The following is a 27,724-nucleotide window of genomic DNA, read 5'->3' on the forward strand; positions in this document are numbered from 1 at the left end:
CAAGACCTTTCACCATTGGAGGAGCCCTCAGTCTCCCCATCTGTAAAATGGTCACTGGAAGTCCTAGGTCGCTGCTCTCAGACCCTCAGGGCCCTACGGGGTGGGGATTGGGGAGAAGGAGGAAAGCGGCGGCGTCTGGGGCTTGCGATTCGCTACCTTCTGGCGCCTTCGGGCGGCTTCAGAAGCCCTTGGTGCCTGGACCCCGGGCCTGGACAGGGACCGGGCGGGGCGAGATCGGCGGTCGGGGGCGGGGCCGGCCTGGGGGCGTGGTCTGCCCTTCCTTGCCCCGCCCCGTCGGACGCCGCGGCGGAGCTCGCGCCGGGAGGGGAGGAGCGCGCAGCCCGCGCGCTGCAGGGCCGGGCGGAAAGTTTTTCCTGACGGAGTTTTGGCAGCGGCGGCGGCGGCGGCAGCCGGAGCGGGCCATGGACGCACTCAAGTCCGCGGGGCGGGCACTGATCCGGAGCCCCAGCCTGGCCAAGCAGAGCTGGGGGGGCGGCGGCCGGCACCGGAGTGAGTGTGCGCGCGTCAGCCCGGCCGGGCCGGGGTCGGCGCGCCGGGCCTCCGCCGGCGCCCGGAGTGCGGCCAAGTTGGGCAGAGGCGGGGCCTGACCGGCGCTCAGGTCCCGGCGTGGCTCTTTCCCGGCCCTGCGGGGCAGGGGGTCGGCCGGGGTCAAGTTGGGCACCTACTCCCCGGCCGCTCGGTGCCGCTGCGAGGAGGGGCAGCCCGAGCTCGAGGTCCCCAGGTGCAGCCGGCATGGGGTGGGGTGCAGGTTGGGAGAAGAGGCCCCCGCCACCCTCGGCACCTCCCGCCCTGCTGTCCTGGCCAGCTACGGGGAGGCAGGCGCTCGTCGTCGGTGCCTGGGGGAGGAGGCAAGGGCGCAGGAGCTTGGGAAGACGCCCCTGTCCCGCACCCCTGCGCCCCAGCCAGCGGCTGCGGCGGCCAGGAGCCCACTGGCCCGTTCTCCCGCCCCCTGTCCGACCCACTGGGCCAACTTTTGACTCCGGGTGTCCAGACACCCACCCAGGTGTGAGCCCGGGATCGCAGGTACGTACTTGAAATTGGGAGAGAGGCCCCGCCTGGGGTGCCTCGGTAGAGCCCCACATCAGGCGATCTAGACTCCTGCGTCCCTTCCTCTAGTCGGGTCCAGGTGACGAGCCTGCGTCCCAACTATTTTTGAAACCTGTTTTCTCTCGCACCTTTCCCCTCGGGCTTCTAAAGTCCCTTGGGCGCCCAGGCAAACGGCAGACTCGCTGTCACCTCTCCCTGGAGCGTCTGGGAGGCTGGGAGGGGCCTCCCCCCGGCTCCTTTCTCTCCCTGTCTCTGGTTACGCTCAAGGAACTTGTCACCTGGCACCTTCCCCTGAAGCCAGAAGACCCAGCCCAGCGCAGGTCGCAGGTCTCGTTGTTTGGGAGGGAGAAGAGAGTGGCTTGCCTGGGGTCACACAGACCTTCCTGCCGGTTTTGGAGCCAGAACCCAGGACTGCTGCACACTCCCACCTCCCTGCCACCCACTTCGGGCCACAGCCTCTCCCCTCATCAGGAAACAACTGACAGTACAGTACCCCCTCACCCCATTCCCTCTTGGCCTTACAGGGCTCCACCAGGGGAGCCCAAGCTCCCTGGTCCCAGGAATGCCAGCGTGTCTGGGCCTAGAGGGCCCGCCTTGCTCCTCCTCTGGCCCCACTCTGTTGTTCAGCTGTGGCCGCCTCCCAGCTGAGACTGGCATTGGCATTGGGAATGTGGGGTGGTGCCTGCTGGTGGGGGGTGGCGTCAGAGACCCATTAGGGCTGGGCCAGTAGGCCAGGGGATGTACCGTTTATCACACTGATTGCCTCCCAAAATAGACCCTTTAAAAACTGGCAAGATTTGACCAGAACTTCTGAGAATGGCCATCTGTTCCAGCGGGAGAATCCTGCGGTTTTCTCCAGGAATGAGGGAGGGAGTGTGGCAGGGCAGCCTCTGGAGAAGTGGTTTTGAAGGAAGGGGGGCTGGCAAGGGAAGGGAGGCTAGAAGGAAACATCTCTAAATCTGGGGACGCAGAAGAGGTAGCCACTTTGGATGGTGGAAGAGAATTTCTATTGCCATCTTCAATCTTGGGCAAGTCACTTGTCCTTTCTGATCCTCAGTTTCCTCATCTGCAACATGGGGATAAAACCTCTTACCTGGCAGGAGTATCAAGGAGATTATTGGTAATAATGCTCCCTCCTAACTGGTGGCTTTCTTCTCCCCTGCTCCTCTTCCCCCTGCCTATCCTTGGGACGCCGCCAGCATGATTAGTACTGTGGTGAGATGGGTTTTGGGGGCCCAGAGCTCGTCTGCACCTTTGGAGGAAAGGAGAGGAGCACCTCTCCCCCTCCTCCAGGCCCCAGTAAACCCAGAGTGCTGTCCTGGAGCCTCTGGACCTGAGGGAGGGCGGGCCGAGCCCCACCTGTCCCTCGTGATGAAGTCTCAATTTCCTCACCTGTAAATTGCAAATAACAGTGGTACCTGCCTCCAACTATTTGTGGGGATCAAATGAAATTGCATTTGGCTGGCATAGAGGAAGAGTTTGGTAAATGGTAACTACTTTTTTTGTAACTGTTTTACAACGTGTTTTTGCTTCCGTTCTCCCATTGACTTCTGTGAGGTGACAGAGCAGGCCCATTTTAGAGACAAAGGAACTGAGACTCTGAGCACTGGAGTCATTGGCCCCAGACACAGAGCGTCTAAGAGGCAGAGCTCCACATTCCTAGCGCAGGGGTCTTACCAGTGTGCTTGGTGGACTCTGCCATGGGAGGAGCTGGGAACAGGCCCCACCCACCCCAGGTTGGGCTGGCAGCCTCTGACAGCAGTGGCCACAGGTTAGAGCAGGGGCCATGGGATATGTGGGGGTGGGGGTGCTAGGGTCACCTTGCTCAGGGTTGTGACCCATCTGGGCCTTGGACCTGGTCCCTGCGGTTGAGTTTTGAGGCCAAACAAGCCAGTGGAGTTAAAGTTAGACTCGAATCCTGCTCTCAGTTGTGATCTGTTCCTCCCCGTTAAGGTCCTCACTAGGATTAGCATGAGCATTGCTTATTTGTGGAGAAACAAGCCCAGAGAAGGGCAGCACCTTGCCTGAGGTCACACAGCAAAGCCAGTGCCCCAGGCTTCTTTCCACCCAGCCTCAAGCCTGCAGTGGATTCCTGGTTGTCCTGACCTTGAAAGAGGGCTCTCCTCCACTCCCACACATGGCTTTTCCCATCCCTTGGGGAGACATCAATATTTTATCTCAGTCCCTGGCCAGGCATTTTCCTTCCAGCTGCCTGGAAGAGGGGCTCACCTTGGCCCCTCGGCACCCTTTCCAGAGGTACTGGGATCACTCAGGCCTTCCCGTTCCTTTGTGGGTTGTGCTTACCCAAAGAGAAGAGGTGAAGAAATAGGAGGTGCAGGTTCCAGTAAAGCTAGTTCATGGTGGAAGGCAAGGGAGGGAGGATCTAATGACACTTATAATAAAATATATTCCAAATGAATGTGGCCCAACACAAATTCATAAACTTTCTTAAAACTTTATGAGTTTTTGGTCGGGCGTGGTGGCTCATGCTTGTAATCCCAGCACTTTGGGAGGCCGAGGTGGGTGGATCACGAGGTCAGGAGGTCGAGACCATTCTGGCTAACACGGTGAAACCCCGTCTCTACTAAAAATACAAAAAATTAGCTGGGCGAGGTGGCGGGCGCCTATAGTCCCAGCTGCTCGGGAGGCTGAGGCAGGAGAATGGCCTGAACCCCGGAGGCGGAGCTTGCAGTGAGCCGAGATCCCGCCACTGCACTCCAGCCTGGGCGACAGAGCGAGACTCCCTCTCAAAAAAAAAAAAAAAAAAAAAAAAACTTTATGAGTTTTTTTGTGATTTTTTAAAGCTCATCAACTATCATTAGTATTAGTCTATTTTATGTGTGGCCCAAGACAATTCTTCCAATGTGGCCCAGGGAAGCCAAAAGATTAGATACCTCTGGCTTACGGTCTCGTGCACCACAGCAAGGGTGTAGATCCGTGGTGTGGTTGTGGACATTGGTAGCAGGACGAATAAAAATGAAGCAGGGTGAGGAAGTGATGGGACAGCTTTTTAAGATAGGATGGTGTCTTCATTTGGGTTCTTCTAGGGTGAAGCATTGGAGTGCAAGTCATTTATTTGGGAAGAGATGGCAGGAAATATTGTTAGGACAAGTGAGAAGGGAGGGGAGTCCACAAAGTGGACGTTATAAAGCAAATTACCGGCAGGGCGCGGTGTAATCCCAGCCCTTTGGGAGGCTGAGGTGGGTGGATCACCTGAGGTCAGGAGTTCGAGACCAGCCTGACCAACATGATGAAACACCATCTCTACTTAAAATACAAAAATTAGCCGGGTGGGATGGTGCAGGCCTGTAATCCCAGCTACTTGAGAGGCTGAGGCAGGAGAATCACTTGAACTTGGGAGGCAGAAGTTGCAGTGAGCCGGGATCCCGCCACTGCACTTCAGCCTGGGGGACACAGTGAGACTTTGTCTCAAATAATTAATAAATAAATAAATATTACCACCAGGGACTCCTGGAGCTTAACCCCGCACTGGGAACTGCGGGAGGCAGTGTAGAACGTGCTCTTCAGAGGCGTTCCACTGGAGGGGCAGTTCCTGGCAGCCCAGTGGGGAGGACTCCTGGGGATGGGAGATCTTCGTTCCCCAGTCTGCACCGGCCTCAGCATCTCCAGCCGGTAGAGTGGCAGGTGCTGGCAGTCAGCACAACATGGAAAGGGTATGCAGAGGGGATAAGGGCGGCCACTGACAGCACCAGGGAAGGTCCCTGTGAGAAGGTGACTCAGTACACACCGGTGAATCCCAGGAGGGAGGAGTCTGGGAAGAGCGTTCCAGCCAGAGGGAACAGCAAGTGCAGGGAGTGGTGAACTGGAACCTAAGACTCTGCTTCTCACGGGCCTGGGGGCTGTGTGAGGGGCATGTGGCTTGAAGGAGTCAGAGGTCACCCATTGCCCACTGAGGGTCAGATACTCTTTTTGAGCAGCCCTACAGGGCTCTGCCTGATCCCACCAAGGGGCTTGGGCTGCAGGAGGCAGGTGTGGACTGGAGTCCCAGTGCTGTCAATTGTGAGCCATGGTCAGACTCCTCTGAGCTTCTCTATCTGTGAAATGGGAACACTGATCTATCCTGGACTCTTCTTTCAGTATGAGAATGGCCATGGACATGTTAAAGCTCTTTGCATTTGACCATTGGTAATGACAGTAGCTCACACTTGTGATACTTGGTATGTACCAGACAAGGTTCTAAGCTCACCTCAGGTGTGAACTCAATTCATCCTCAAGACAATCCCATGGATGGATACTCTTTTTTTTTTTTTTCTTTTAAGAGGGAGTCTCCCTCTGTTGCCCAGGCTGGAGTGCAGCAGTGGGATCTTGGCTCAGTGCAACCTCCACTTCCTTGGTTCAAAAGATTCTCCTGCCTCAGCCTCCCAAGTAGCTGGGATTACAGGTGCCCGCCACCATGCACAGCTAATTTTTTTGTATTTTTAGTAGAGACAGTGTTTCACCATGTTGGCCAGGCTGTTTTGAACTCCTGACCTCAAGTGATCCACCTGCTTCAGCTTCCCAAGTGCTAGGATTACATGTGAGCCACCACACCTGTCTGAGGTGGATACTCCTATTGTCCCTGTTATTTATTTATTTATTTGAGACAGGGTCTCACTCTGTTGCCCATGCTGGAATGCAGTGATGTGGTCATAGCTTACTGCAGCCTCGACCTCCTGGGCTCAAGGGATCCTCCTGGGTAGCTAGGACTACAGGTGCACACTGCCATGCCCTGCTAGTTATTTTTTGTAGAGACGAGGTGTTACCATGTTGTCCAAGTTGGTCTTGAACTCCAGCCTCAAGCAATCCTTCCTTCTCGGCCTCCTAGAGCACTGGAAGTACAGGCATGAGCCACTGTGCCTGTCTTGTCTCTGTTTTAAAGTTAGGACACTGAGGTGCGGGGAGGTTCAGTGACTACGGACTCCAGAGCCCATAGCATATTTTTCTCTTACTGTGTAAGTAGGTACTTAGGAAGTGGTAGCTGCTGCAATTTATCATTTTGAAACTTATTTTCTTTTGATAACAATCTCAACAGCTTTGATTTCTGAAATTTTCCTAGTACTTTTCATATCCAGAAACTTCTGATGATGCTCCTGAGGGGCTGAACCCATTTGTCAGATAGAATTATAGAGAAGCAGCTACACTCCAGGTCAGGGCAGAGCTTGAGCCCTCTTCTGAGATGTTGTCACTCTGGCCTCTGAGGCCATCTCCCTACCAGGCTGAGGGAGACTGGAGGCCAGAGCCCCGGTCAGAGGGTCCCCTAGCCCCTGGGTTTGGCGGCAACTCTGATGTTGCAGACACACCAGCCAGGCTGGGTCTCTGGGAGCGGCAGAAGGGGCACAAGGGCATTCAGCCCAGCTCTGCCTCCTGGGTGGTTGGGGGGACCTTAACGAGGAAAGAGCACGTGTTCACAGCTGTAATTTAGACCAGGCATATGGTCTGTCCCCAGCTAACTCCGGCAGCAGGTCATCTGTAAAATTGTAGCGTTAAAATAGCGCAGTCATTACCCACTACAGGGCCAAAAATAACTAGGACCGGAACAGGGCTGTGCACTCAGGCCTGTATTTGCCCGGGTCCTCCGGGAGCACCGGGAATAAGGCCTCCGGCTGTGGCTGGCAAGTGGGGCGGGTGTGGTCCTGAGCCCTACCAGTGAGCCTTCACTGAGAGCTCCCAGGTGCTGGTTTCTGTGGGGAGGATGTGAACATGAGGGGCCTTACGCTCTAGTGAAGAGATGAGTCACGTGCACAGAGCACAGGAGGGAAGCAGCTTCCTAGAGAGAAAGGAGCATCTCAGTGGGGCCTGGGAACATGGGGGACAAGGGAGAAACAGGACCAGACTGGACGGCCACACTGGGCAGGCGTACACCTCCGTGCCAGGTCCGGGGGAAGCAGACATGAATGGCAGGTTCTTTAAAGGGAAGAGACGTGCGGGCAGTGCTTGGCAGTGGGTGGTGTGGCTGCAGGAGGAAGAAGAGATTTACGTTCAAGAAAGGCACCAGCAGCCCGCCCACAGGAGGGATGAGGCCCCATTGGAAGGTGTACTGAGCACCTACGATGAGCCTGCCTCTCTGCTAAATTCTATAAACTTACCCACGGGTCACAACAGCTCCCCCCCCCCCCCCCGCCGCCCCGCCCAGGAGTCAGAGCTGTTGTTTCCCCCATTTTAAAATATGAGAAAACTGAGGCTCAGGGAAGGTAATGAACTCACTCAAGATGACTCAGACATGAAGCATCGGAGCTGATATCTTAGGATTAAGGCCCTTGCTGTTAACCACAAGGCTACATTGCCTCAACGGAGGCTTCCTGGCAGAGGTTGGATGTGTGGGATTTGATCAAGTGAAGAAAGGGCATTTAGGATAGAGGGAGCTACTCGAGCAAAGGCACAGAAGTTAGACAGTAAATGTTACATTATTAGGAAGAAGCTCTGCATGGTTGGAGCCTTGGGGTAGGGAGCATGTAGGGATATTGTGGGAGAAGAGACGGGGAAACTTAAAATCTCCTCACAGTCACTGGGCATCGTGGGGATTGTCTGTAGTGGGCTGGGTAGGGTCAGGAGGGGCCCTCTGACTTGCCCTGTGACCTTGCACAGGTCCCGTCCCTGTCTGGGCTTCAGTTGTATCATCTATCAAGTGAGGGGCTTGAGCTGAGGGCCTAAGGCTGATGAGTAGCAACTAGTCTGTAAGGACGTGGTTAGAGGAGGGGAAGGGTCAGTCCAGGAAAGGAGGAATGCAGAAAAATGCTGAACATTTCAGGGGTCAGGGAGGACTAGGGAATGTTTTGACAGCAAAGAGATCACCAGTGACCTTGGCAGGCTTTGGCTCTTTGGAATGGAGGGAGCGGAAGTGGCTTTGGAAAGGGGCCAGGAAAGGGCTGAACCAGAGGAAATGGGAGAATGGGGACATGAAAATGGGGGCTGGAGAGGGAGGGTGGAGAATGTTTGCCAGGGGTAGGAATGGATAATGAGATGTTCAAAACTTGATCAATCAGTATTGCCCGCCTGGGGCCTTGTGCTGAGAGACGGTCAGAGGGAAGTAGAGCTGCAATTGATTATCAATGTCTGCCAAGGGCACGGGCCATAGGCACAGTAGTACTTCTCTCCATTGCTGTCCTTGCTTAGATGGGTCTTAGGTTGAAAGTGGTGGTCTGGATATCCTAGCCTGCAGACGGGAAACCTTAGGTATTAGGAACACCTAATTCCAGGTGAGAAGAAATGCCTCCACCTCCAAAAACCTGATCTTTTGCTAGAATTAAGATAGTTTGCTGCGTGATAAGGTAGTGTGGTCTCATGGTCAGGAGCTTGGGCTTTAGAGTCAGTCTCAGTTTCCTGTCTTTAAAATGGGAATGAAAGAATGCCTGCTTGCAAGGTGGCCGTGAGTGTTAGAGGTGATGGTAATAGCTACAGCTTTATTATCGTTGTGTCTTTGTTATATGAAAGCGCCGTTTTTCCCTGATGATGGTGCTGTTATTCTGAGCTTGAGAGTAGGGTCTGTGTCTGAGTTGCTCAGGGCCCCATCACTCAACCCAGGACTGGGGACACCTCAGGGACTTTCACGTTTTTTGGAGGATCAAATGGAATAGGCTTGTGCTTGATGGGACAGAGGATAAGGTCATGTTGGGCTTTGGGGTCATCTCAGTGGGGGCCCGGCCTCATGTTGGGGTGGAAGCCCGGGGATAAAGGCTAGCGCTGAAGGGGCAGTGGGCCTGGGGCCAGGGCTGGGGATGGGATGGGGTTGTCCTCATCATTTCTTCCTTGAGCGAGTATTGAGCACTAGCTTCATGCCAGGTTCTAGATGACAGTCAGTAAGTCCCTGCTCACCTGATCTCAAGGCAGGAGGGGAACTGGGCACATCGGTAAGTTCCTGTATAACCCTCTGCAGCCCTGACACCTGTACCCTCTTTCAGATGAAGAAGTGGCCTCAGAGAGGGACAGTGGCTTTCTCAAGGTAAATCCAGAGAAATGTGGGTGTACAAGGCCTCTTCTGGCTGTGGAGAGGGGGACCAGAGCCCCTGGAGGCCCAGAGCTCTAGGACAGGAGCTGAGAGGGGCAGCAGGGATCCAGACTGGGTAGGGGACCTGGTGATGCCACCTGGACCCAGACTTCTGCTCTTGACAGAGCCAGAACTCCAGAGCCAAGCGGAGCCTTGTAGTAGGGGCCCACATCCCTGCCGGAGCCTCAGCTGCCCTGGAACCAGCGATACCTAAACTTTCTTCCTGTGGCTTTTCAATCGGAGCCAGTGAGGAAGGCCCCAGGCGGAGGTAGGGAGGGCCCAGGACATCTCCCAGCCCCTCCCTGGGGGATGGTCTAGGGAAGCTGGCCCTGGCTACCTCTCGTGGCCCCTGGAAACTGATTCCTGGCTGGATCCTGCTCTGTCCTTAACAAGATTGTGTGTGAGGCTGAAGAGCAGTTTTCTTTCTCATCTGTAAAATGGTGCAATCATAACAAACACCTCCTACAAGCACAGCATCTGTGAGGGGATGGTAGAGGACAGGCAGGGGCTCTGGCAGGTGGAAGTGTGGAGTGTTCGTTCATCTTTGTTCATCTCCTTCTGAGGAGCCGGGGATGGTCAGAAACCACCAGTGTAGCCCGATTTTCCCCTCATGCCTATCTGCCTCCGCAAGGCCCTCACCCATGTGGTAGGGCACTCTTTCCACATGTCCCTCCTGGTCCGTTTGCCCACCAGTGAGGCAGGCTCATCCCCTTATTTCCTGACATTTGTGTGGTTGGTGCTTTTAGAGGACTCTCCTTGTGGACCCTGCTCTGTGCCATTGCCACAGCCCAGAGAGGGGGTGCAGTGTTAGTCCCAAAGAGGAGAGAGGACTTCCCTAGGACCATCCAGGGAGTGGGAAGCAGAGTGGGTCTCGAGCCTTTTCAAATTTGGGAAATCACCTTCTCCTCTCCCCACCCAGCCTTACCCTACCCTGCTCTCCCTGGGCTACTGTCTCCTTCCCAGCCTCCCGCACGCCCGCCCCTGTTGGTCTCTACCGATGCGCACAGGGAGGAAAGCAGTGCAGGCTAGGGCCGTGGGAACCACTCAGGGTTGAAGTCTGACTCATTGTATGTGGCCTTCATCTCATGACTTTGCCTCCCTGAGCCTCAGTCTTCTAATCTGTAGAATCACTATCTCACAGGATTGCACTAAGGATTCAGTAAGAAATGCTATGATTTGCCCTCAACAAGTGGTAGCATTGAAGTAAAGAGGGCTCCGGGCTTGAAAATGGGGCTCGAAACTTGGCTCTTGCACTTCCTGGCTCTCTGGACTTGGTTATGTGATTGAGTCTCCATGACCTCTATGTCTTTGTCTGTCAATGGGTTTGATAAAAGTGTTGACCTCATAGGTTCTTGAGGAGGATTAATGAGAACATTTTAGGTAAAGCTGCTTACATGGAGCCTTGATATGTGCCAGAAAGCTTTAGCCTTTTATTAAAAGTGACAGTAGGCCCGGCACGGTGGCTCATGCCTGTAATCCCAGCACTTTGGGAGGCTGAGGCAGACAGATCACTTGAGGTCAGGAGTTCGAGACCAGCTACTCGGGAGGCAGAGGCAGGAGAATCGCTTGAACCTAGGGGGCAGAGGTTGCAGTGAGCTGAGATCGCACCACAGCACTCCAGCCTGAGTGACAGTGAAACTCAGTCTCAAAAAAAAATGACAGTAGTGGTAGGGGAGACCCCCAGCCAACTTGCTGGGGTTTCCTAGGAAAGAAGGCTGGTGAGAGCTGTTGCTGGTGGTGGGCCCTGAGCCGCAGGGTCTGAGGGCCTTCTCTGTCCTACCCCAGAGCTGCCTGAGAACTGGACGGACACTCGGGAGACGCTGCTGGAGGGGATGCTGTTCAGCCTCAAATACCTGGGCATGACGCTGGTGGAGCAGCCCAAGGGCGAGGAGCTGTCGGCTGCCGCCATCAAGAGGATCGTGGCTACGGTGAGCACCCCAGTTGGGAAGGGTGGAGGGACCAGGAACCAAGGACCAGCTTCTTCCCAGGGTGCCCTTGTCCCAGCTTGTTACTCCAGTTGGGTGTGTCTGAGCCTGGCCCTGCCCTTGATTCTCCTTCCATCCAGCTTTTGGACCTTGATAGAGGGAAGCACTGGACTTGCAAGGTCACGGTCAGTGGCTTCCCTCCAGCCATTATGACCTCTTCCAGCCTCCCCACCCCCATCTCAGGCTCCCTGCCGATGCATTGGTGCTTCCCTCCAGCCATTATGACCTCTTCCAGCCTCCCCACCCCCATCTCAGGCTCCCTACCAATGCATTGGTGACTTATCAGCGCCAGGAAGGGTGGGGAGGTTGCTTTCCCTTGACTAGCTGCCCAATGGCCTGAGAGATAGCATAGCACATCCGAGAGCACATTGCCCCCTCCCTAGCTTTGAGCAAGAGTGGGCCTTTTAAATCCACTTCCCTTGGTGGCCTCGGACCCCTCAGCTCAGTGGATGGAGCAGAGTCCCCAAGAGTCATCCTGCTGGGTTGTGCTAGCTCATTCAGTGCCGAGTCTGTGTGCCCTCCTAGCTGTGTGTCCTTGGGCAAGTCCCTTAGTCTCTGTGAGTCCATCTCCTTCTGGGGAGAGGGAGGATGACTCAAGGTCCACGGTGCCTGACAGATAGCTGGTGCTCAGCAGATGCTGCTCCTGTTTCTGTTACAAGAGGGTGCTGGCTAAGTGGTCTTCCCCATGCCGCTGCCAGTCGCCTGAGCTGAGATGGACCCCGCGTCTGGGTCCTAGGGACAGTGCAGTGTAGGCCATGAGCGTGGGTCTCAAGTGAGGCTGGCAGACTCCTCTGACTCCTGTCTGCCTCAAGGCTAAGGCCAGTGGGAAGAAGCTGCAGAAGGTGACTCTGAAGGTGTCTCCACGGGGAATTATCCTGACAGACAACCTCACCAACCAGCTCATTGAGAACGTGTCCATATACAGGTACGCTCAGCATGGGGTTGGCCCATCCACTCTGCCACTTGGGGCAGTGGGTGGAGTGTCCCATCTGAATCCAGGCTCTACCACTTCCTACCTGGGTGACATTGGAGCCTCAGTTTCCACATCTGTAAAATGGGGTTCGGAACAGATCCTGCTGCACAGCGCTGTTAGGAAACGCCGAGTGCATGGCACCTGGCTCACGATGAGCACTTGGTGAAGTGGCAGCTGCTGCTGTCATCATCACCAGTTACAGAAGACAGCTGAGCCCGCCTGTGCCCAGCCTCCAGTCCCCACCGGCATGCCACTGAGCCGGGCTTGGAGCAGAGAACTGCACAGTCACTGTCTTTTCCTCCTTCTGTGAATGCAGCAGCTCAGCTCTGGGTATCTGGCCAGGCATTCCAGGGAGGCCTCAGCCAAGATCTGAGGTCAGAGTATGGATGGTCTCTCTAGTGGGGCCTTTGGTCAGCCCTTAGAGCCTCAGGCTATCCCCACCTCTCTCAGCTGGTCAGTTGTAGTTTTTCAGAACTGGAAGGGATAGCTCAGGTCCATTTTATAGATGGAGAATCTGAGGCCCAGAGAGGGGATTGCCTACGGCTGCATGGTGAGGTAGTAGCTGAACTGGAACTAGGATACCCAGGCCAGAGCCCTGTCCAGCAGGCTCCCATCTGCCAGGCATCCCTCCACCCTCTTGCTTTGTCTCCAAGCAGATGGCTCAGCCCTTTGGTGCACAGGCCAGTAGTAGGGTGGATAGATGTGTGTTGTGGGGGCCCGGGTGATGTCTTCCTCTCACTGGCCTGATCATACCTGCCTGCCTTTAGTCAACAGTTTAAGATACCTGTTTTGCCAACATCTGTGCCAGATGAGGACTCCAATCCTGCTCATGCCCTCAAGGAGCTTCCACTCTAATTGGGAATAGTTGGGAGGAAACGGGAGATACAGCATAGTGTTTTCCAAGAAGGCAAGGAGAGGGTCTGCCCAGGGAAATCCAGGAAGGCCTCCCAGGGGAGGTGGCACCTTGCTGGGGCTTGAGGAATAACAAGATCTAGTTTATTGATACCAAGGACCCAGTAACATTTAGGGCAGGAAGCTGGATCCCCTGGGATGGAGAATAGGTGGGAAGGGCCCTGGCACCTTCTCTCTCTGCCCACCTGTGGTGTTGATGCCTGTGATTGAAGCTGGGGCCACGTGGTTGAGGGATGGGTCTATGGCACTCCGGTCCCACCTCTGGGTTGAGGGGTGAGTCTGTGGCACTCCTGTCCCACCTCTGGGCTGCCGGCCCCTCCCCAACTGAGACTCTGAGGCTGACTGGAGGCAACGAGCTGGGACCAGACACGTGAGGGAGGGTGGGAGCCCGAGGGCTTGGGTGGCCCCAAGGTTACGGGTGGCGACTGGAGGCAGAGAGGGTGCTCCATGCAGAGGGAGTTGCTGTGTGTCTCCTCCCAGGCCCACTGGGACTCCTTGTTGGGTCCTTGTCACACACACACCCCACCCCTACTCTCAACTCTTCCACCCCTGGCCACAGCTCCAGAACATGCAAATGGTCCCAGTCACCCTGAGAGAGACGGACCTGAATCTCACTAGACCTCTGGGCAGGGGCATGGGTCGGTGGGCAGGTGGGATGGGGAGGCCAGGTGAAGGGCATTGGTGAGCAGGGGAGTGTCCTGCTTTCTGCTTCCCCTTCCAGCCAGTTGGCACATAGCCTTCAGAGGCAGCCTGGCAGTCATGGCCTCTGGAGTCCTACAAGTGAGTTCAGGTCTGGGCTCAGGTCTTTAGCCTCAGTTTATTTCATCTGAAAAACGTGGATAGTGATAGAACCCACCTCAGAGGGTAGCTTTGAGAATGACATGAGGCGAGATCTAGAAAGCTCTTGGCACATTGCCTGGTATGTGGTAAGGGTTCAGCTATTACTGTTCTGGGGTGTGGCTCAGTGTGGGATGGGAGGAAGAGGGGGAAGTGCCCTGCTTCCAGTCTTTACCCCATTCCTTCCTTCTTGCCTGGCCTCGGCCCCTCCTGTACAGATGGCCTAGGTACCCAGTCTGGAGGCCAAGGCTGGATTCTCAGAGTCTGCCCTGGTGGAATGGGAGCAGCAGGTTCTCTGCAACTCAGGGGACCTGCCCTGCAGGGCATCCCACATGTGCTCAGGCCTCCATGCCAGGTCTGGTGATACTTCCTCCTTGCCTTTCAGGATCTCCTATTGCACGGCAGATAAGATGCATGACAAGGTGTTTGCATACATCGCACAGAGCCAGCACAACCAGAGCCTCGAGTGCCACGCCTTCCTCTGCACCAAGCGGAAGATGGTCAGCGGGGAGGGCTGGGGCTAGGGCAGGCTCCAGTGGCCTTGGCAGCCCTGCTGTGGGTGGGGGGGCTGTCTGGTGTGGGAGGCAGGACCCAAAGGTGACCATTACTTAAGAAGAGGGTGAAATCCCTGGGAACCCCAAGTGGGTGCTGAGAGCTAAGTGGTACAGTGGTGAGGTGGGCAGTGGCTAGCCCATGTCCCCATTGTTTGTCTGGGCCCCTTTCTCTCTGTAACGTGATTTGTTGGGTTGAGGTTGTTTTGGATCTCCTGTCTTTAATATGGTCTAGGGGTGCAGGGCCTTGTAGGGATTGGTCCTCGGAGATGGGAGATCAGGGGGCCTGGGGTGGAAGGCAAAGGCGAGAGCCGTCAGAGAACTGGGCTTGCTGTGACCGGAGTGAGGAGGGCAATGGCCATTTCTTGGTGCCTTCTGCATGTCCATTCCAGCTGTGACCGGAGTGTGGAGGGCGGTGACCATCTCTTGGCGCCTCCTGTGTGTTCATTCCAGTGCTAGGCTTCCAGGTCTTTACTCGTTTAATCCTCACAGCTCTGCAAGGTGGGAACTGTTACTCTCTCCATTTTTTTTTCTTCATTTTTTAAATTTTTAATGAGGAAACAGACTCCCAGAGGCCAGCTGTCTTGCTCAGGGTAACACAACCAGTCAGGGTTAGAGTGGGGTTTTAAACCCACATTTCTTCCCCTCCCTGTGTGACTGGGAAATTCAGAGTTCCTTGTCTCGTTTCCAGGACACCCCTGACCACATCTTAGCCGGGATGAGTGGGAACCTTGGTGGTCACTGGGGATTCGTCCTGAATTTGGGGGCAAGGAGTGGAGTGGGTCAACCTTTGGCATTGCAGCTTTTGTTTCTGAGACCCTCAGGATCTGAGCATCCTCCCTATAAGGTGCTTCCTGACATCCGTTGATGGAGCATTGACACCTGTTGACCTCTGTTGACAGCTCAGAGCCCCAGTCCCCATGCCCTGTAGCCCTTGGAACCTATAGGAGACAAGATCCCCTTCCCTCCGCTGTCATCAAAGGACATGTCAGGTCCATCACAGTCTTTGTCATCCCCAGGCTTCCTGCTGCCCATCAGGGCACACTTCAGATATTGTGTAAGTTGTAACAAATGATCACAAACTTAGTGGCTTAAAACAACAAAAATTTATTCTCTCACGGAGAAGAAAAATGTATTCTGTGACAGAGGTAGATCAGGAGTCTAAACTAGGTTGGCAGGGTTGTGTTTTTTTTGGAGGTTCTAGGGAAGAATCCATTTCCTTACCTTTTCTACCTCCCAGAGACTGACCACCTGCACTTCCAGGTTCATGGGCCTGTCCTCATCCTCCGAGCCAGCAATGTAGCATCTTCCGGTCTCCTGATTTCGTTACATTGCTGCTTTTAGCTCTGACTCTCCTACCCCTCTCAACACTCCTTGTGATTACATTTGGACACACTGAGTAATCTGGGTTAATCTCCATCGCCAGATCCTTAACCCACATCTGCAAAGCCCGTTTGCTGTGTAAGGCAGCATTCACAGGTCTCAGGGATTAGGATGTGGACATCTTGGGGGCAGACACACAATTCAGCCCACCACAGGTGTCATGGAAGAGGCACTGTAGGAGGAGACAGTCTAGCCGTCTGATCCTGGCTGATTTGCTGTGTTACCTTGGAGAAGATCCTGCCCTTCTCTGGGCCGCTTGCCTGTCAGCAGAATGAGAAGGTTGCCTCAGTGACCTCCAGGGTTGTTCTGAAAGGCCCCAGGTTCTTTTGAACACCTCGTTTATTTCCTGCAGACTCAGTGTCGCTGGCCATTTGCCTCGTGAGGTGCCAGGGCTCCAAGTTGCTGTGGCATCTCCTGTGAGTTCCCACAGATGTGACTCGTGGCTTTGTCTTTTAGGAGCCCACGCAGACTTAAAAATACAGCTCCTTATGTCCCCATTGTTCATCTCTTCCTCCCTGCTGACCAGGGCAGGCCTTGGGCAGAGACAGCTGGCCTTGGGTGGGAGGGGCCTTCGACAGTGCAGAGGCTTCCTCTGGGATGAGGGGTCTAGGAGTAAGAGAGGTGCAGGCCCAGCTCTTACAAGGGAGACCTGGCCTGTGGTCAGAGGACTTCACACAGACTTGAGCAAAGTCAGCCTACCCTCAGGCCATGGGGTCAGTTACCCAGGAAAACAGAGCCAGGCCACTGCTCAGCCACTGACTGCAGAGCCCTGACCGGGCAGCAGGAAGGGCCCCTGCCAGACACCCAAATTCTTCATCTTTCTTAGTGTGTTCTTCTCTGGGGTTGGGTTGATGGCTGGAGTGGCTTATCTATCTCCCTACCCTTTGCTACGTGGCCTCCCTGCTTCAGGGGCCCTGCGGAGCCCTCTCCAAGACAGCCCAGCCCAGCATGGTGTAAATACATCACCTGCTGCCTCACGGTCTTAGCCCAGCCCGGGCTGACAGTGTGTTGATGACCTCGTCATGTTGGAAATCCTAGATTCTTGAGCTAAGTGGAAGTGTTCTTGGGGGAGGCAGGAGATGGAATGGCTGTGTCAGCCTCCGCACCTGCTGGCAGCTCCGCCACAGATGTTTGGCACCGTCTGTCCTGGTCTGAGCCATGGAGAAAACATCCAAGGCGGTAGAGAACAGCCCAGCTTCAGTATCTGGAACCCAGGGGGGCTTAGTTCTGGGGTGGAAGTTAGTAAATCTCACGGGAGAGTCAGTGAGACTTCCCTGAGACAGACACCTCGAATGGAGCTTTGAAGGCTGAGGAGCCAGGAGTTTGCCAGGCCAAAAGAAGGGGGTGGGGTGGTGGGTGGCGAGCGCACAGCAGCACGGGATTAACACACATGCAAGCACAGAGGGGCAAAGTGAAATGGTTCCCCTGGGGTGGGTGGTGAGGCGGCTTCCGTTTGCAGCAGGCCTTGAATCAGGATGTTGAGGGCCTTGGATCGGAATGTTGAGGGACTTGAATCGGAATGTTGACAAAACCGCACTCATTGTGGCTGGGGGCCTCCACATCCCTACTCTTCCTGGCTGGGCTGCCTGAATGAGTTCATGACCCATTCAGGTCGGGGGAGAGGGGCTCCTTTCTACATCACCCACCAGTCAGTTGAACTCTGGGACAGCACAGCCACCGCAGCTCTCCCCTTCCTGGTGCTGCTGGGCACAGCCACCGCAGCTCTCCCCTCCCTGGTGCTGCTGGGCACAGCCACCGCAGCTCTCCCCTCCCTGGTGCTGCTGGGCACAGCCACCGCAGCTCTCCCCTCCCTGGTGCTGCTGGGCACAGCCAGCATTGGGTTCCTCCAAGGACTCCCTTCCATCTGCCCAACTGGGAGGCCTCTGGGCTCCGAAGTGAAGGCATCATGCAGCTGCTAGGCCTGGGCTGATGGTAAGCAAAGTGCTACCCCCATTTCCACCTGGGGGGCACATGGCTGTCTTGGTCTGAGTTTCTGGCCCCTGTTGAGCCATGAGCAGCCTGGTTCCTGGGAACAAGGAATGTGAAAAACTGGGCAAGGTTAATAAGGCAGATCTGCAGGCCAGAGGCAGTCAGGAGGGGCGGGCATCCCGCCTGGGCAGGCCCGAGCAGTCTCTCACCTAATGCTGGTCCTCAGATTCCTGCAGCCACCCCAGGAAGCAGGGCCCACCCCACTCCCAGTCCCTGCCCAGCCTGGGCTTGCAGCCACCTGCACACATCCACCTCTTGGGTTGTATTCGGTTTAACTTACAGCTTGGGACTTCAGGGCAAAAGGGTAGGAATGTATGCAAATGAACAAGCAGATTTATGCAAGCAGAATTGGAAGGGCTGTGCCCTTCCAATTCTGGCTTTTCTGTTCTTCAATTCCAAGGGCTAAGTCCACAGGTAATTAGGGAGGGCTTCTTGGAAGAAGTAAGCCTCACAGTTCATTGAATTTAGGGAAGCCCAAAGGGGAAGGAAAAGACGTGGAGGTGAACAGCCTTTGCAGTCTAAGCTTGTGTCTCCAGATTTCCAGCAGGCTTAAATAATGGGGTTTTCATATCCCTGCCACATTGGGTGACCAGCCCTTGCTTGGGTGTTTAGTGATCTGACTTGGGCTGGTAATTAGCCCATATTTTTAGTTCATGGGCAATTCTCAATGGTAACTGGGTCTATTAAACTTGATTCAGATATGACAGCTTAAATTGTAAACAGCTGCGAAGAGTTTCATACTTAATTACCATATTTAAGTTTTGCCATAAAGTGCCTGTACTTCCATCAAAAATGTAAATGTTGGAGACATTCAAATGAGGTTTTATACTTTGTGAAGTTTAATTGGCATGGATCCGTCAGTTTGTTTAGGAATTTTAAATATTTTTTTTAAAGGAGTTTTAAAGGCAGTGGCTACAGGTCCGTCTCTCAATTAAATTGAGTTGTCGGGTGGGGGGAGACCAGGGAGTGGGGCTGAAGCTGGTAAGGCCTGAACTTGTTGTGAACTTGAAAGAGGCTGGTGCTTTCTTCTCTCAGCCAGGGCTTCAGAGGGAAGCTAGATGTTTCCGGCTGTAGCTGCGAACTCTGGGACTTCCACTCCCAGAAGCTGAGTTGATTAACCCTGGACTGGATTGGCTGAGAGAGGAAGGTGTTGAGATGAATATGGGCTGGGGATAGGTCCTGGCTGGAATGAGGCCTGCCCCTCAGATGAATGTAATTCACCCAGCATTGTTGCCACCTCTGGGAGGCTTTGGCCTGCTCCAGAGGGCGGGGGTGTTCAGACTGATTCTTGCTTTTAGGGTGCACACAGCTGGGGGAAACACAGGCAGGGGAGCCAGTGACACTTTCACATGCATGGTGCCAGAGGGAGGTGGGTGGGGCTAGAGGAGTCTGGGGCTGGTGATAGGAGAGAGGTGGTGACAGATATCTGAGCTGGGTTTGGAGGGGTGTGGGGGGAGTTCCCCCGGGGTGAAGGGCTGAGGTGTGGCCCTTCCTTACAGGTGGGTTGTAGCACTGACCGGTTTTGGTCCCCGGGCCTTCATTGACATCTTGCGCCTATCAGGAAATTGACAAGCCTTCTACCCTCTTTGTGGGATCCAGTTATAAACCCTGGCATAGTCCCAACCGGAACCTAACTTTCACCTCTCTGGCTGTGGCTCATTTGGGGCAGTGGCTGGGCCCTTCCAATTCTGGCTTTTCTGTTCTCTAATTCCAAGGGCTAAGTTAAGTCCACAGGTAATTAGGAAGGGCTTCTTGGAGGAAGTAAGCCTCACAGTTTATTGAATTTAGGGAAGCCCAAAGGGGAAGGAAAAGACATGGAGATGAACAGCCTTTGCAGGCAGGGCCCTAGAGTGAGGGTGAGAACTTTGGTGGGACCAGAGATGGTAAAGATGAAGCCCCTACTGCCTCTGCGAGGCTGTGGCCTTATGACACGCCAGGCAGCTTTGGAGACCTGGGAAGGGCCAGGACCCTGCTTTGCCCAGGAGGCATTCCAGAGCCTGGGATGGAGCTGCAGAAGCTGCAGGGAGGGAGCCAGGGGGCCTGGCCTGGAGTCCCCAGCCCTCCAGTGCAGACTTGCTCTGCCCTGGCTGACACTGCACCCCTCCCCATCCCCACTTCCTGTTTTCAGGCACAAGCTGTTACCCTCACCGTAGCCCAGGCCTTCAAAGTCGCCTTTGAGTTTTGGCAGGTGTCCAAGGAAGGTGAGACTTTGCATCTACATTGTGGGTGTGGTGGGAGGTGAAGGCCCTGGCGTCAGACCTGGACTGACTTCCTGCTTCATCACCCACCTGGCTTGTGTCTGTGAGCCGGTCCCTTCACCCCTCAGAGTCTTGGTTTTCCCATTTGAAAAATGGGAACAGCTGTCTCCCTCCCCAAGGGTGCTTGTGAGGATTAACTGACATCCGAAAGGTTTCTTTCCTCCCGGCTGGAAACCTGAAACTGTCCCCTGAGATTGGCCACGGCTAATCACCCCTGCCCGGTGATTGCTGGGGACGGAGTGCTGGGGCCTGAGGCTCCAACATGTTGTGCCTTGGTCCTGCAGAGAAAGAGAAGAGGGACAAAGCCAGCCAAGAGGGAGGGGATGTCCTGGGGGTCCGCCGAGACTGCACCCCCGCCTTGAAGAGCTGTGAGTCCTGACAGGGAAGCGGGGTTTGGCCGTGGGGTGTTGGGGTTGTGCTTCACCAGGGGGTCCCGCTCCTGCCTGGGCTGGGACAGCCTCTTGCTTTTTCACTTTTGCTTTGTTAGAGAAATAATACACGTTCATTACAGATCAATTAGAAAATGTAGATAAGGGGAAGAAATAACTCATTTTAGTACATTTTCTTCTAGAGATATATCCCTATGCAAATATATAAATATGTGTCTACCTTTGTATATACTTAACATACTGTTGTGTGGTCGCTTAAGAAAACTTAACTATTGTGATTACAAAAGTTTCAGTCTAAGCCATTAGTCAGGTTCTCACTTTGTGGTCAGCTGTGCACCTGGCGTGGGGAGGTGCCAGGGCCGGGCTCTGCTAGGAGGCCTGGGCAAGGCCACATCAGAGGGGAGGGTCAGGGCCAGGACAGCCCAGGAGGGGGCCAGGAAGGAAGAGGCTGATCTCCCACTGACAGCCTGACCGGATCCCTCACAGTGGTCGCCACTGGGAACCTGCTGGACTTAGAGGAGACGGCTAAGGCCCCGCTGTCCACGGTCAGCGCCAACACCACCAACGTGGACGAGGTGCCGCGGCCACAAGCCTTGAGTGGCAGCAGTGTTGTCTGGGTGAGTGGTTGTGTGGCCAGCAGATCGGTGATCCTCAGCCTGACCTCTGGGCGAGCCTTGGGCTGCTCCAGGGACCAGGCCCTGGGACCCGTGACTTGTGGGCCTCTGGGAGGACCACACCCAGCCCGGTAGTGCCCAGGCCCAGGATAGGGAATGAACAATGTCCCTTTTGAACCTGAGGCTGCGTCCCCAACAGGCTTGGCTCCCAGCACAGCTGTCTCCTCACAATGCTTGGCCTCTTGGCCTGAGCGTCCACGGCTCTGCCCACCACAAGACCAGCCAAAGGCGCCCTTGTTCTTGGCGTGGCAGAGCTCGCTCCTGACACCCCTCCCCCTCAGCTGCCTGAATGAGGACCCAGAGACTTGGACAGTCACCAGCTTGGTCCCTGACTCCCTCAGGGACTCAGGCAAGCCCCCTGACCTCTCTGTCTCAGCTTTTTCATCTCAGTAAGGGTGATGACCTCTGCCGATAGAATCTCCCCGAGGAACCTGAAATTTTAATTTTTCATTTGGAAATAATTTCAGACTGTGTTACAAAAGTAGTACAAAGAATTCCTGTTCACCCTTCATCCAGATTCCCCAATTTTTGACATCCTGCATAACCACATTACAGTGGTCAGAATCAGGAAACAAACACGATACCGTGCAGTTGTGTATAATCTGTAGAACTTACACATTTCTCCAGGTGCCCCTCCGGTGTCCTGTTTCTGGCCCAGGATCCATTGCAGAATCACATGTTAACTTGTCTCTTTAATTTTTAAAAATCTGGGTACTGGGAGTTCCCCAGGTGTCCCTTGAGTCTGTTCTCTGCTGTTCAGGAACTACCCTTGCCACTTGCCCATCCTCACCAGCAGGCCATGGAGGGACCTCACCCATCGCTCTTCCACTGAGGCTATGGGACTCCTGGCATCAGTTATCCCTCATGAGCTTGGAATTTTGGCTTGGCTTTTGGAAATAAATGAAGGCAAGAAAACTTCCTTCCCCACCCTCTTCCTTTTGGAATTTGAAAGCCATAGAAGTCATCAGGTCCAACGCCCTCTTACGGAAGGACAAGCTGAGTTTCAAAGAGGAAGAGCGACTTGCCCAAGGTCTCATGGGCAGGTAGCAGTGGAGCAGGGCACTGAACCCACCTGGGTCTCCAGACACCCTAGGACATGCCCTTTCTCCTCTCCCACGTCTCCAGCTTTGGGTCCTTGGGCTGAGATGCTGGCAATGCACCCAGGCAGGAGGCCTGCCTGAGCCCGTGCCTCCAGGCGCCCACCTTGAGCTTGTGTCCTGAGTCCCTGTAGCTTACCCAGGGCTGGGACAAGCTCCAGCTGTGAGCGTGGGCTCCCCCAAACAGAGTTCTTATCTCCTGCTTTGTTTTCCCCAAGGAGCTGGATGATGGCCTGGATGAAGCGTTTTCAAGGTAACGTGAACTTCCTGTGCTGGAAACCTGTGGCGGGGTTGGCGTGTGTGGGCTGGCCCTGCCACCCTTTCCCCTGGGGATGTGATTAAGAACACGAGCCATGGCCGGGCACGGTGGCTCAAGCCTGTAATCCCAGCACTTTGGGAGGCCGAGAAGGGCGGATCACGAGGTCAGGAGATCGAGACCATCCTGACTAACACGGTGAAACCCCGTCTCTACTGAAAAAAATACAAAAAATTAGCCGGGCGAGGTGGCGGGCGCCTGTAGTCCCAGCTACTTGGGAGGCTGAGGCAGGAGAATGGCGTGAACCCGGGAGGCGGAGCTTGCAGTGAGCTGAGATCCAGCCACTGCACTCCAGCCTGGGCGACAGAGCGAGACTCCGTCTCAAAAAAAAAAAAAAAAAGAAAGAACACGAGCCACTCGGACCCCCTCCAGAGCAACAGACCCATCCCTCCACTCAAATGCTTCCAGGGGCAGGGAGCCGACTGTCTGGGGAGGGAACCCCTTCCAGCGTTGTCCAGAGCTGTTAGAAAGTTCTTACTGTTGAGTCAAAAACTATTCCTGGTGACTGCTCTGCCTCAGTCTGAGCTGAGCGAAACACACTGCAGCTCAAGTTGATTTCCTCCGCCTGGCGTGGCCTTCAAAAATGGGCTGTTTTTTTATAGGCTTTGCTCTCCAGAGGTCTGCATTTATGAAAAAGGGAAGGGAGAAAGTGCTTAATGAAGCTGTGGAGCATTCCACAGCGGGGAAGGTCAGGCACAGTGGGGAGGTGTTTTGGTAAAGCCTGAGGGTGGTGGCATTTCCCCATTTTCCCAGGGGCCATCCTTGTGGTCCCCTGCAGCTTGGGGACATGCCACTGAGAAGGCTGTAGCTGAGGAGAGGCCTGGGCAGGTCAGGGTTCCAAGCCCTGGGTTCCCGTCTGTCAGGCCTCCCTTTCTCCCTTGAGACCCTCAGCAGCCTCCTATAGCCCTCCCACATCAGGGGCTTTGTTTGGGGTTGGGGTCTGCGACTTTTGGTCCAGCGAGTGGGGACAGAGTCAGGGTCTTTGCCCTCCTGCTTCCTCCTTCCTCTTCCTTGCCTCCTCCTTGCCAGGGACTGGTGGAAACCCCTTGGAACCAGCCTGGGGCGAGGGCGACACCTTCCCTGCCTCACTGGCTGACTAAACCCGCCCTCTGAAGAAAATCCTTTATTTGCTTTTCCACACTGTTTTGAGCATCGTGTGCCCTTTATTAACAATTTTGAAAATCAGCAAAGCGTTAAACAGAAAGTAACACCATCCCATAATCCCACAGCTCAGAGTTTTGGGCTTAATTCATGCTAATCCTATACATATACATTATTTTGCATTGATCAGCTCATCGTATTTGCATTTTGGGATCCTGATTTTTCACTTAACAGCATTGTGTCAGAAGCATTGCTCCAGGCTGTTAAAAACTCCTCGTAAACACCCCTTCCATTGACTGCCTAACATTCTCCTAAGGGAAGCGGCTGTGATTTACTTGACTCTCCCCTATTCTCTTTTTTTTTTTTTTTTTTTGAGACAGAGTCTCGCTCTGTTGCCCGGGCTGGAGTGCAGTGGCCGGATCTCAGCTCACTGCAAGCTCCGCCTCCCGGGTTTACGCCGTTCTCCTGCCTCAGCCTCTGGAGTAGCTGGGACTACAGGCGCCCGCCACCTCGCCCGGCTAGTTTTTTGTATTTTTTTAGTAGAGATGGGGTTTCACAGTGTTAGCCAGGATGGTCTCAATCTCCTGACCTTGTGATCCGCCCTTCTCGGCCTCCCAAAGTGCTGGGATTACAGGCTTGAGCCACCGCGCCCGGCCAACTCTCCCCTGTTCTTTTGGACATGTAGGTTGTCTCCCTTTGTAAATTTATTTTTCGAACAGCACGGTGTTGACACGGTTATAGCCAAAGAATCTTCCGTGTTCCCTCTCACAGCTTGTTCCCCACCGCACCCACCCCTGCCGCTCCCTTTACCAGCACTGCCCCTTCTCCTCTTTCCTGGGCATATCATGACTGAGCTGGGGCACAGTGAGTGCTCTGGCCTCTCCCCGGGGTGGGTACACTGCTGGCTGCCCCAGACTTTTCTGAGCTGTTTGACTTTCAAGGGAGGTGCTTTGATCTGAGGCTCCTCCACCTCCACTGTACTTGGGGCTTCCTTTTTGGGCCACCTGCCCTGCTGTTCCCCACTGGTGCCTCCTCGCATCTGACCCCGGGGCCCGCTGGCCCTCACCCAGGCCCTCGGCTCACACAGCTCTGCCTTCCAGGCTTGCCCAGTCTCGGACGAACCCTCAGGTCCTGGACACTGGCCTGACAGCCCAGGACATCCATTACGCCCAGTGCCTCTCGCCTGTCGACTGGGACAAGCCTGACAGCAGCGGCCCAGAGCAGGATGACCTCTTCAGCTTCTGAGGGCCCGGGGCCAGCCGGACACAAGCGACCCTGATGTCTGACGGACCAAAGCCACCTGCTGCGGGGGAGCCGGCTCCGGAACCCGCCCGCCACCTCTCCCAGCCCTCAGCACTGTCAGCCTGAAGATCAGAGCTGCAGCTAGTCAGGCAGGGGAGAGATTTTTTTTTTAAGCCCTGCTCTTTCTCTGAGAACCAAAAGATGCCTTGAATATTTATTCAGTGACTTCTGGCTTATGCTCGGAAGCCAGTCTGCGTCAGGCACGTCTCCTGCTGCATGACGTGTGCAGTGCTGCAGTCGGCTCCCGCTTGCTCTCCTGTAGCAAGCTCTGCCCTGGCTGTGGGTATCAGGACTGTGACCAAAGCATTTCTAGTCCCTTCTGTCTTTCTAAGGACCCAAATTTCCCTGGGGGCATCCTGCTTCCTGAAAGCCGTTGGATTTCAGTGATTTTTTCCCCTCACCCCCCAGCACAGGAGAGCACCCACAGCCTCAGAAGGGGAATGTGTCCTCCTGCTCTCCTTCCTCAGGGCCCAGCAGGCGGGGCTTGAGTCCTGGACCCCAGGCTCTTAGAGACTAAGGGGCAGCTCCTGACCAAAGACGATACAGCTTGGCACTTTAAAGCGTTCACAGCAGGTGTGGCCCTGAAGGCTCCTCCATGGTGCTGCATTGAATCCCGCTTTCCTCCTGCCCTTCCTCCAGGAGAAGGGGCCCAAGGTCCCCGTGGATGGTCTCCACCTGTGCTTGGAACCAGTGTAACTCGCTGCTCCCAGCGACTGACTGCGGGGATCATCTCTGACCGCCCTCCGTCGGGTCCCTCCCTGCCTTCTCCCCTGCACGCAAGGCTGTGCTCCTCCTCTGCTTTCTGTGTGTCTCTTTGAGTGTCTCTGTGCCCCGCCTCCCCATACTTCCTGGGATGATGTGTGAAACCTGACACCTAGATTTATTTGGAAATATTCTATGACCACTTTACAGATGAGGAAACTGAGGCCTCAAGCATGGCGGGGTAGAGTGAAGAGTAGAACCCAGGTCTGATGCCAAAGCTGCTTTCTTCTCTGCCTCCTCCTCACACAACTCACACCTCCTTTGCTTCTAGCTTTGTTGTCCTCCCAGGAACCAAAAAACCCCAGCTATTTTCTGACCAAAATGTGTTTCATAACAAACCATCTGGTGCCTTTCCACACAGAACTGGCAGGAGCCCCGTGTCCTGCTAGCTGTCTCTCTTGTTGATTTCCGTGAAAATGCAGTGTTTGAAGTCTGCTCATCCCGAGGGTGAAACAAAATCCAGCCCTGTCAGAATCATGCTGTTCTCTTTGCTGACGCTGTGACCCTGGGTCGGGACATACCAGCAGCAGTCTGTCTTTAGAATCTCTTTCCTTCCTCCCCTTTTGCCCCCGTGGGGCTCCCGGCATCCTGAAAGCCAGCAAAGCCTCCAGCATCTTTGCCATCCTGAGGTGCCTCCCAGTGGCCTGGCTTGTCTGAGCAAGTTTCATCAGCCCCAGGGAAAACACAGCCCTCCTTAGAACCTCCTTACCTGGAGTAACCGGACACCTTAGATGGAGGTGCCTGAGGGTGGGGTGGGATTTGTAGGGTCGTTATCAGAACAAGAGGATAACTTTCTTGCCCCAGCTCTGTAGCCATCTTTTTGGCATCAGCCTCTCTATGTGTCATAAGGCGGCGTGGGCGAGGCCTGACACAGGCCAACCTTGGCACAAGGGGGGCCAGGGGTTCTGAGAAGCGCTGCCCTATGAGAGCCACACTGGCCTTCGTCTCCATCTCTCGTTGACGGGCTGTCCGTGTGCCTCCTGTGTGTCTGCAGACAAGTCTTGCTGTGCTTTATTTGTGAAAGTTTAATGAGAAAAAAACAAATAATAAATGTTCTCATTTTGAAACGCAAGCAGCGCTCATCAGATGGATGACCGTCGGCAGCGTCCGGCGGCTCCTGCCCTTTGGGGATGGCAGTAGCAGTGACTGCAGGCTGGGTGGGGCCACGTGCCCAGGTGCAGCACTGAGCTGGGGGGTGATGGTCTTAGGTTCCCGGTGTTGAAGGCCCAGTGGGGCCCCCATTTCACCCAGCAGCTGGGTGTGTGTGTGTGATGAGGTCACCTCTGGATGACTCACGGAGGCCACACCAGGGATCTGGTGCATCAGCTGAAGCGTCTGAAAGCCCGGGTGGGGGACCCTGGCCAGGGGCTGTGAGTTCCCTGCAATGTGCATGAGGTTGTGTACGTATCCACATGGGCGTTTTCCCCAGAGAGGATGTCCGTTATTTCCATCACTTTTTGGATCCGCAACACTTTTTCATTCCACAGCCTTGCTCCAGGCCGAACGTGGACTGGGCCTGGGTCTCAGTACTGGGGACAGGGGTCCAGGCGTCCCCTGATGGACTCAGGATGTGTCGTTTCAGTGTGTTGGGGGATGGTGGGAAGTATTTCAGTGTCTTGGGAGACTCGAGGTCTAGCCCTAGCTCTGCCACTTGGAGGCTGTGACACTTGATCAGTCACCTCTTCTCTTGAGCCTTGATTTTCCCATCTGTGAAAATGGTGCAACGACCTCCCCGCTTTTACCACCCTGGGTTTTGTGTGACTCAACAGTGACCATGATCACGTTGTTGGTAGAACACTTGTGCATTCAGGTTATCTCAGAGCCAAAGGCAATTGGAACTCAATATGTTTAAGAATGGCAAAGTAAAATTGTTAGCAACTAGTGTTAACTGAGCTCTTGCTATGTGCCAAGGGCTATGCTGAGCTCTGCACCATATCGGAACGGTTGTGCTGAGCCCAGATGGTGTTAGATGGCATTAGTTCCCGTTACTGCTGAGGACACTGGGGCTGGGAGAGGAAGGCAGCTGTGCTTCCAGTGCTGGACAGGGCCACAGCCAAGCCTCTGACCTGTGTGGCCCTCATCTCGCCATGTCCTGGCCTCCCAGGAGCCCAGTCTAGCCATATGCTGCCTGAGGCCACCTTTT

At 54.9% G+C, this 27,724-nt stretch overlaps 1 protein-coding gene across 2 annotated transcripts; it reads left to right on the forward strand.

Annotated features, from left to right (window-relative positions):
• Positions 1 to 309: 309 nt before the first annotated feature.
• LDLRAP1 (low density lipoprotein receptor adaptor protein 1) lies at positions 310 to 26,649 on the forward strand. Of its 2 annotated transcripts, none has more exons than XM_030942373.1 (9): positions 310 to 510; positions 10,838 to 10,980; positions 11,850 to 11,962; positions 14,145 to 14,259; positions 19,811 to 19,883; positions 20,225 to 20,308; positions 20,816 to 20,946; positions 22,319 to 22,353; positions 24,618 to 26,649. In XM_030942373.1, the coding sequence occupies exons 1-9, from the start codon at positions 423 to 425 to the stop codon at positions 24,760 to 24,762; spliced, it is 927 nt and encodes a 308-aa protein (XP_030798233.1). In that variant the 5' UTR covers positions 310 to 422; the 3' UTR covers positions 24,763 to 26,649. The 2 variants fall into 2 exon arrangements, with proteins under 2 accessions (XP_030798233.1, XP_030798234.1); XM_030942374.1 differs by lacking the exon at positions 310 to 510 and adding an exon at positions 595 to 1,044.
• The last annotated feature ends 1,075 nt before the right edge of the window (positions 26,650 to 27,724 follow it).

This window comes from Rhinopithecus roxellana, chromosome 12 (genome assembly GCF_007565055.1).
Source record: "Rhinopithecus roxellana isolate Shanxi Qingling chromosome 12, ASM756505v1, whole genome shotgun sequence".
NCBI classification, from domain to species: Eukaryota; Metazoa; Chordata; class Mammalia; order Primates; family Cercopithecidae; genus Rhinopithecus; species Rhinopithecus roxellana.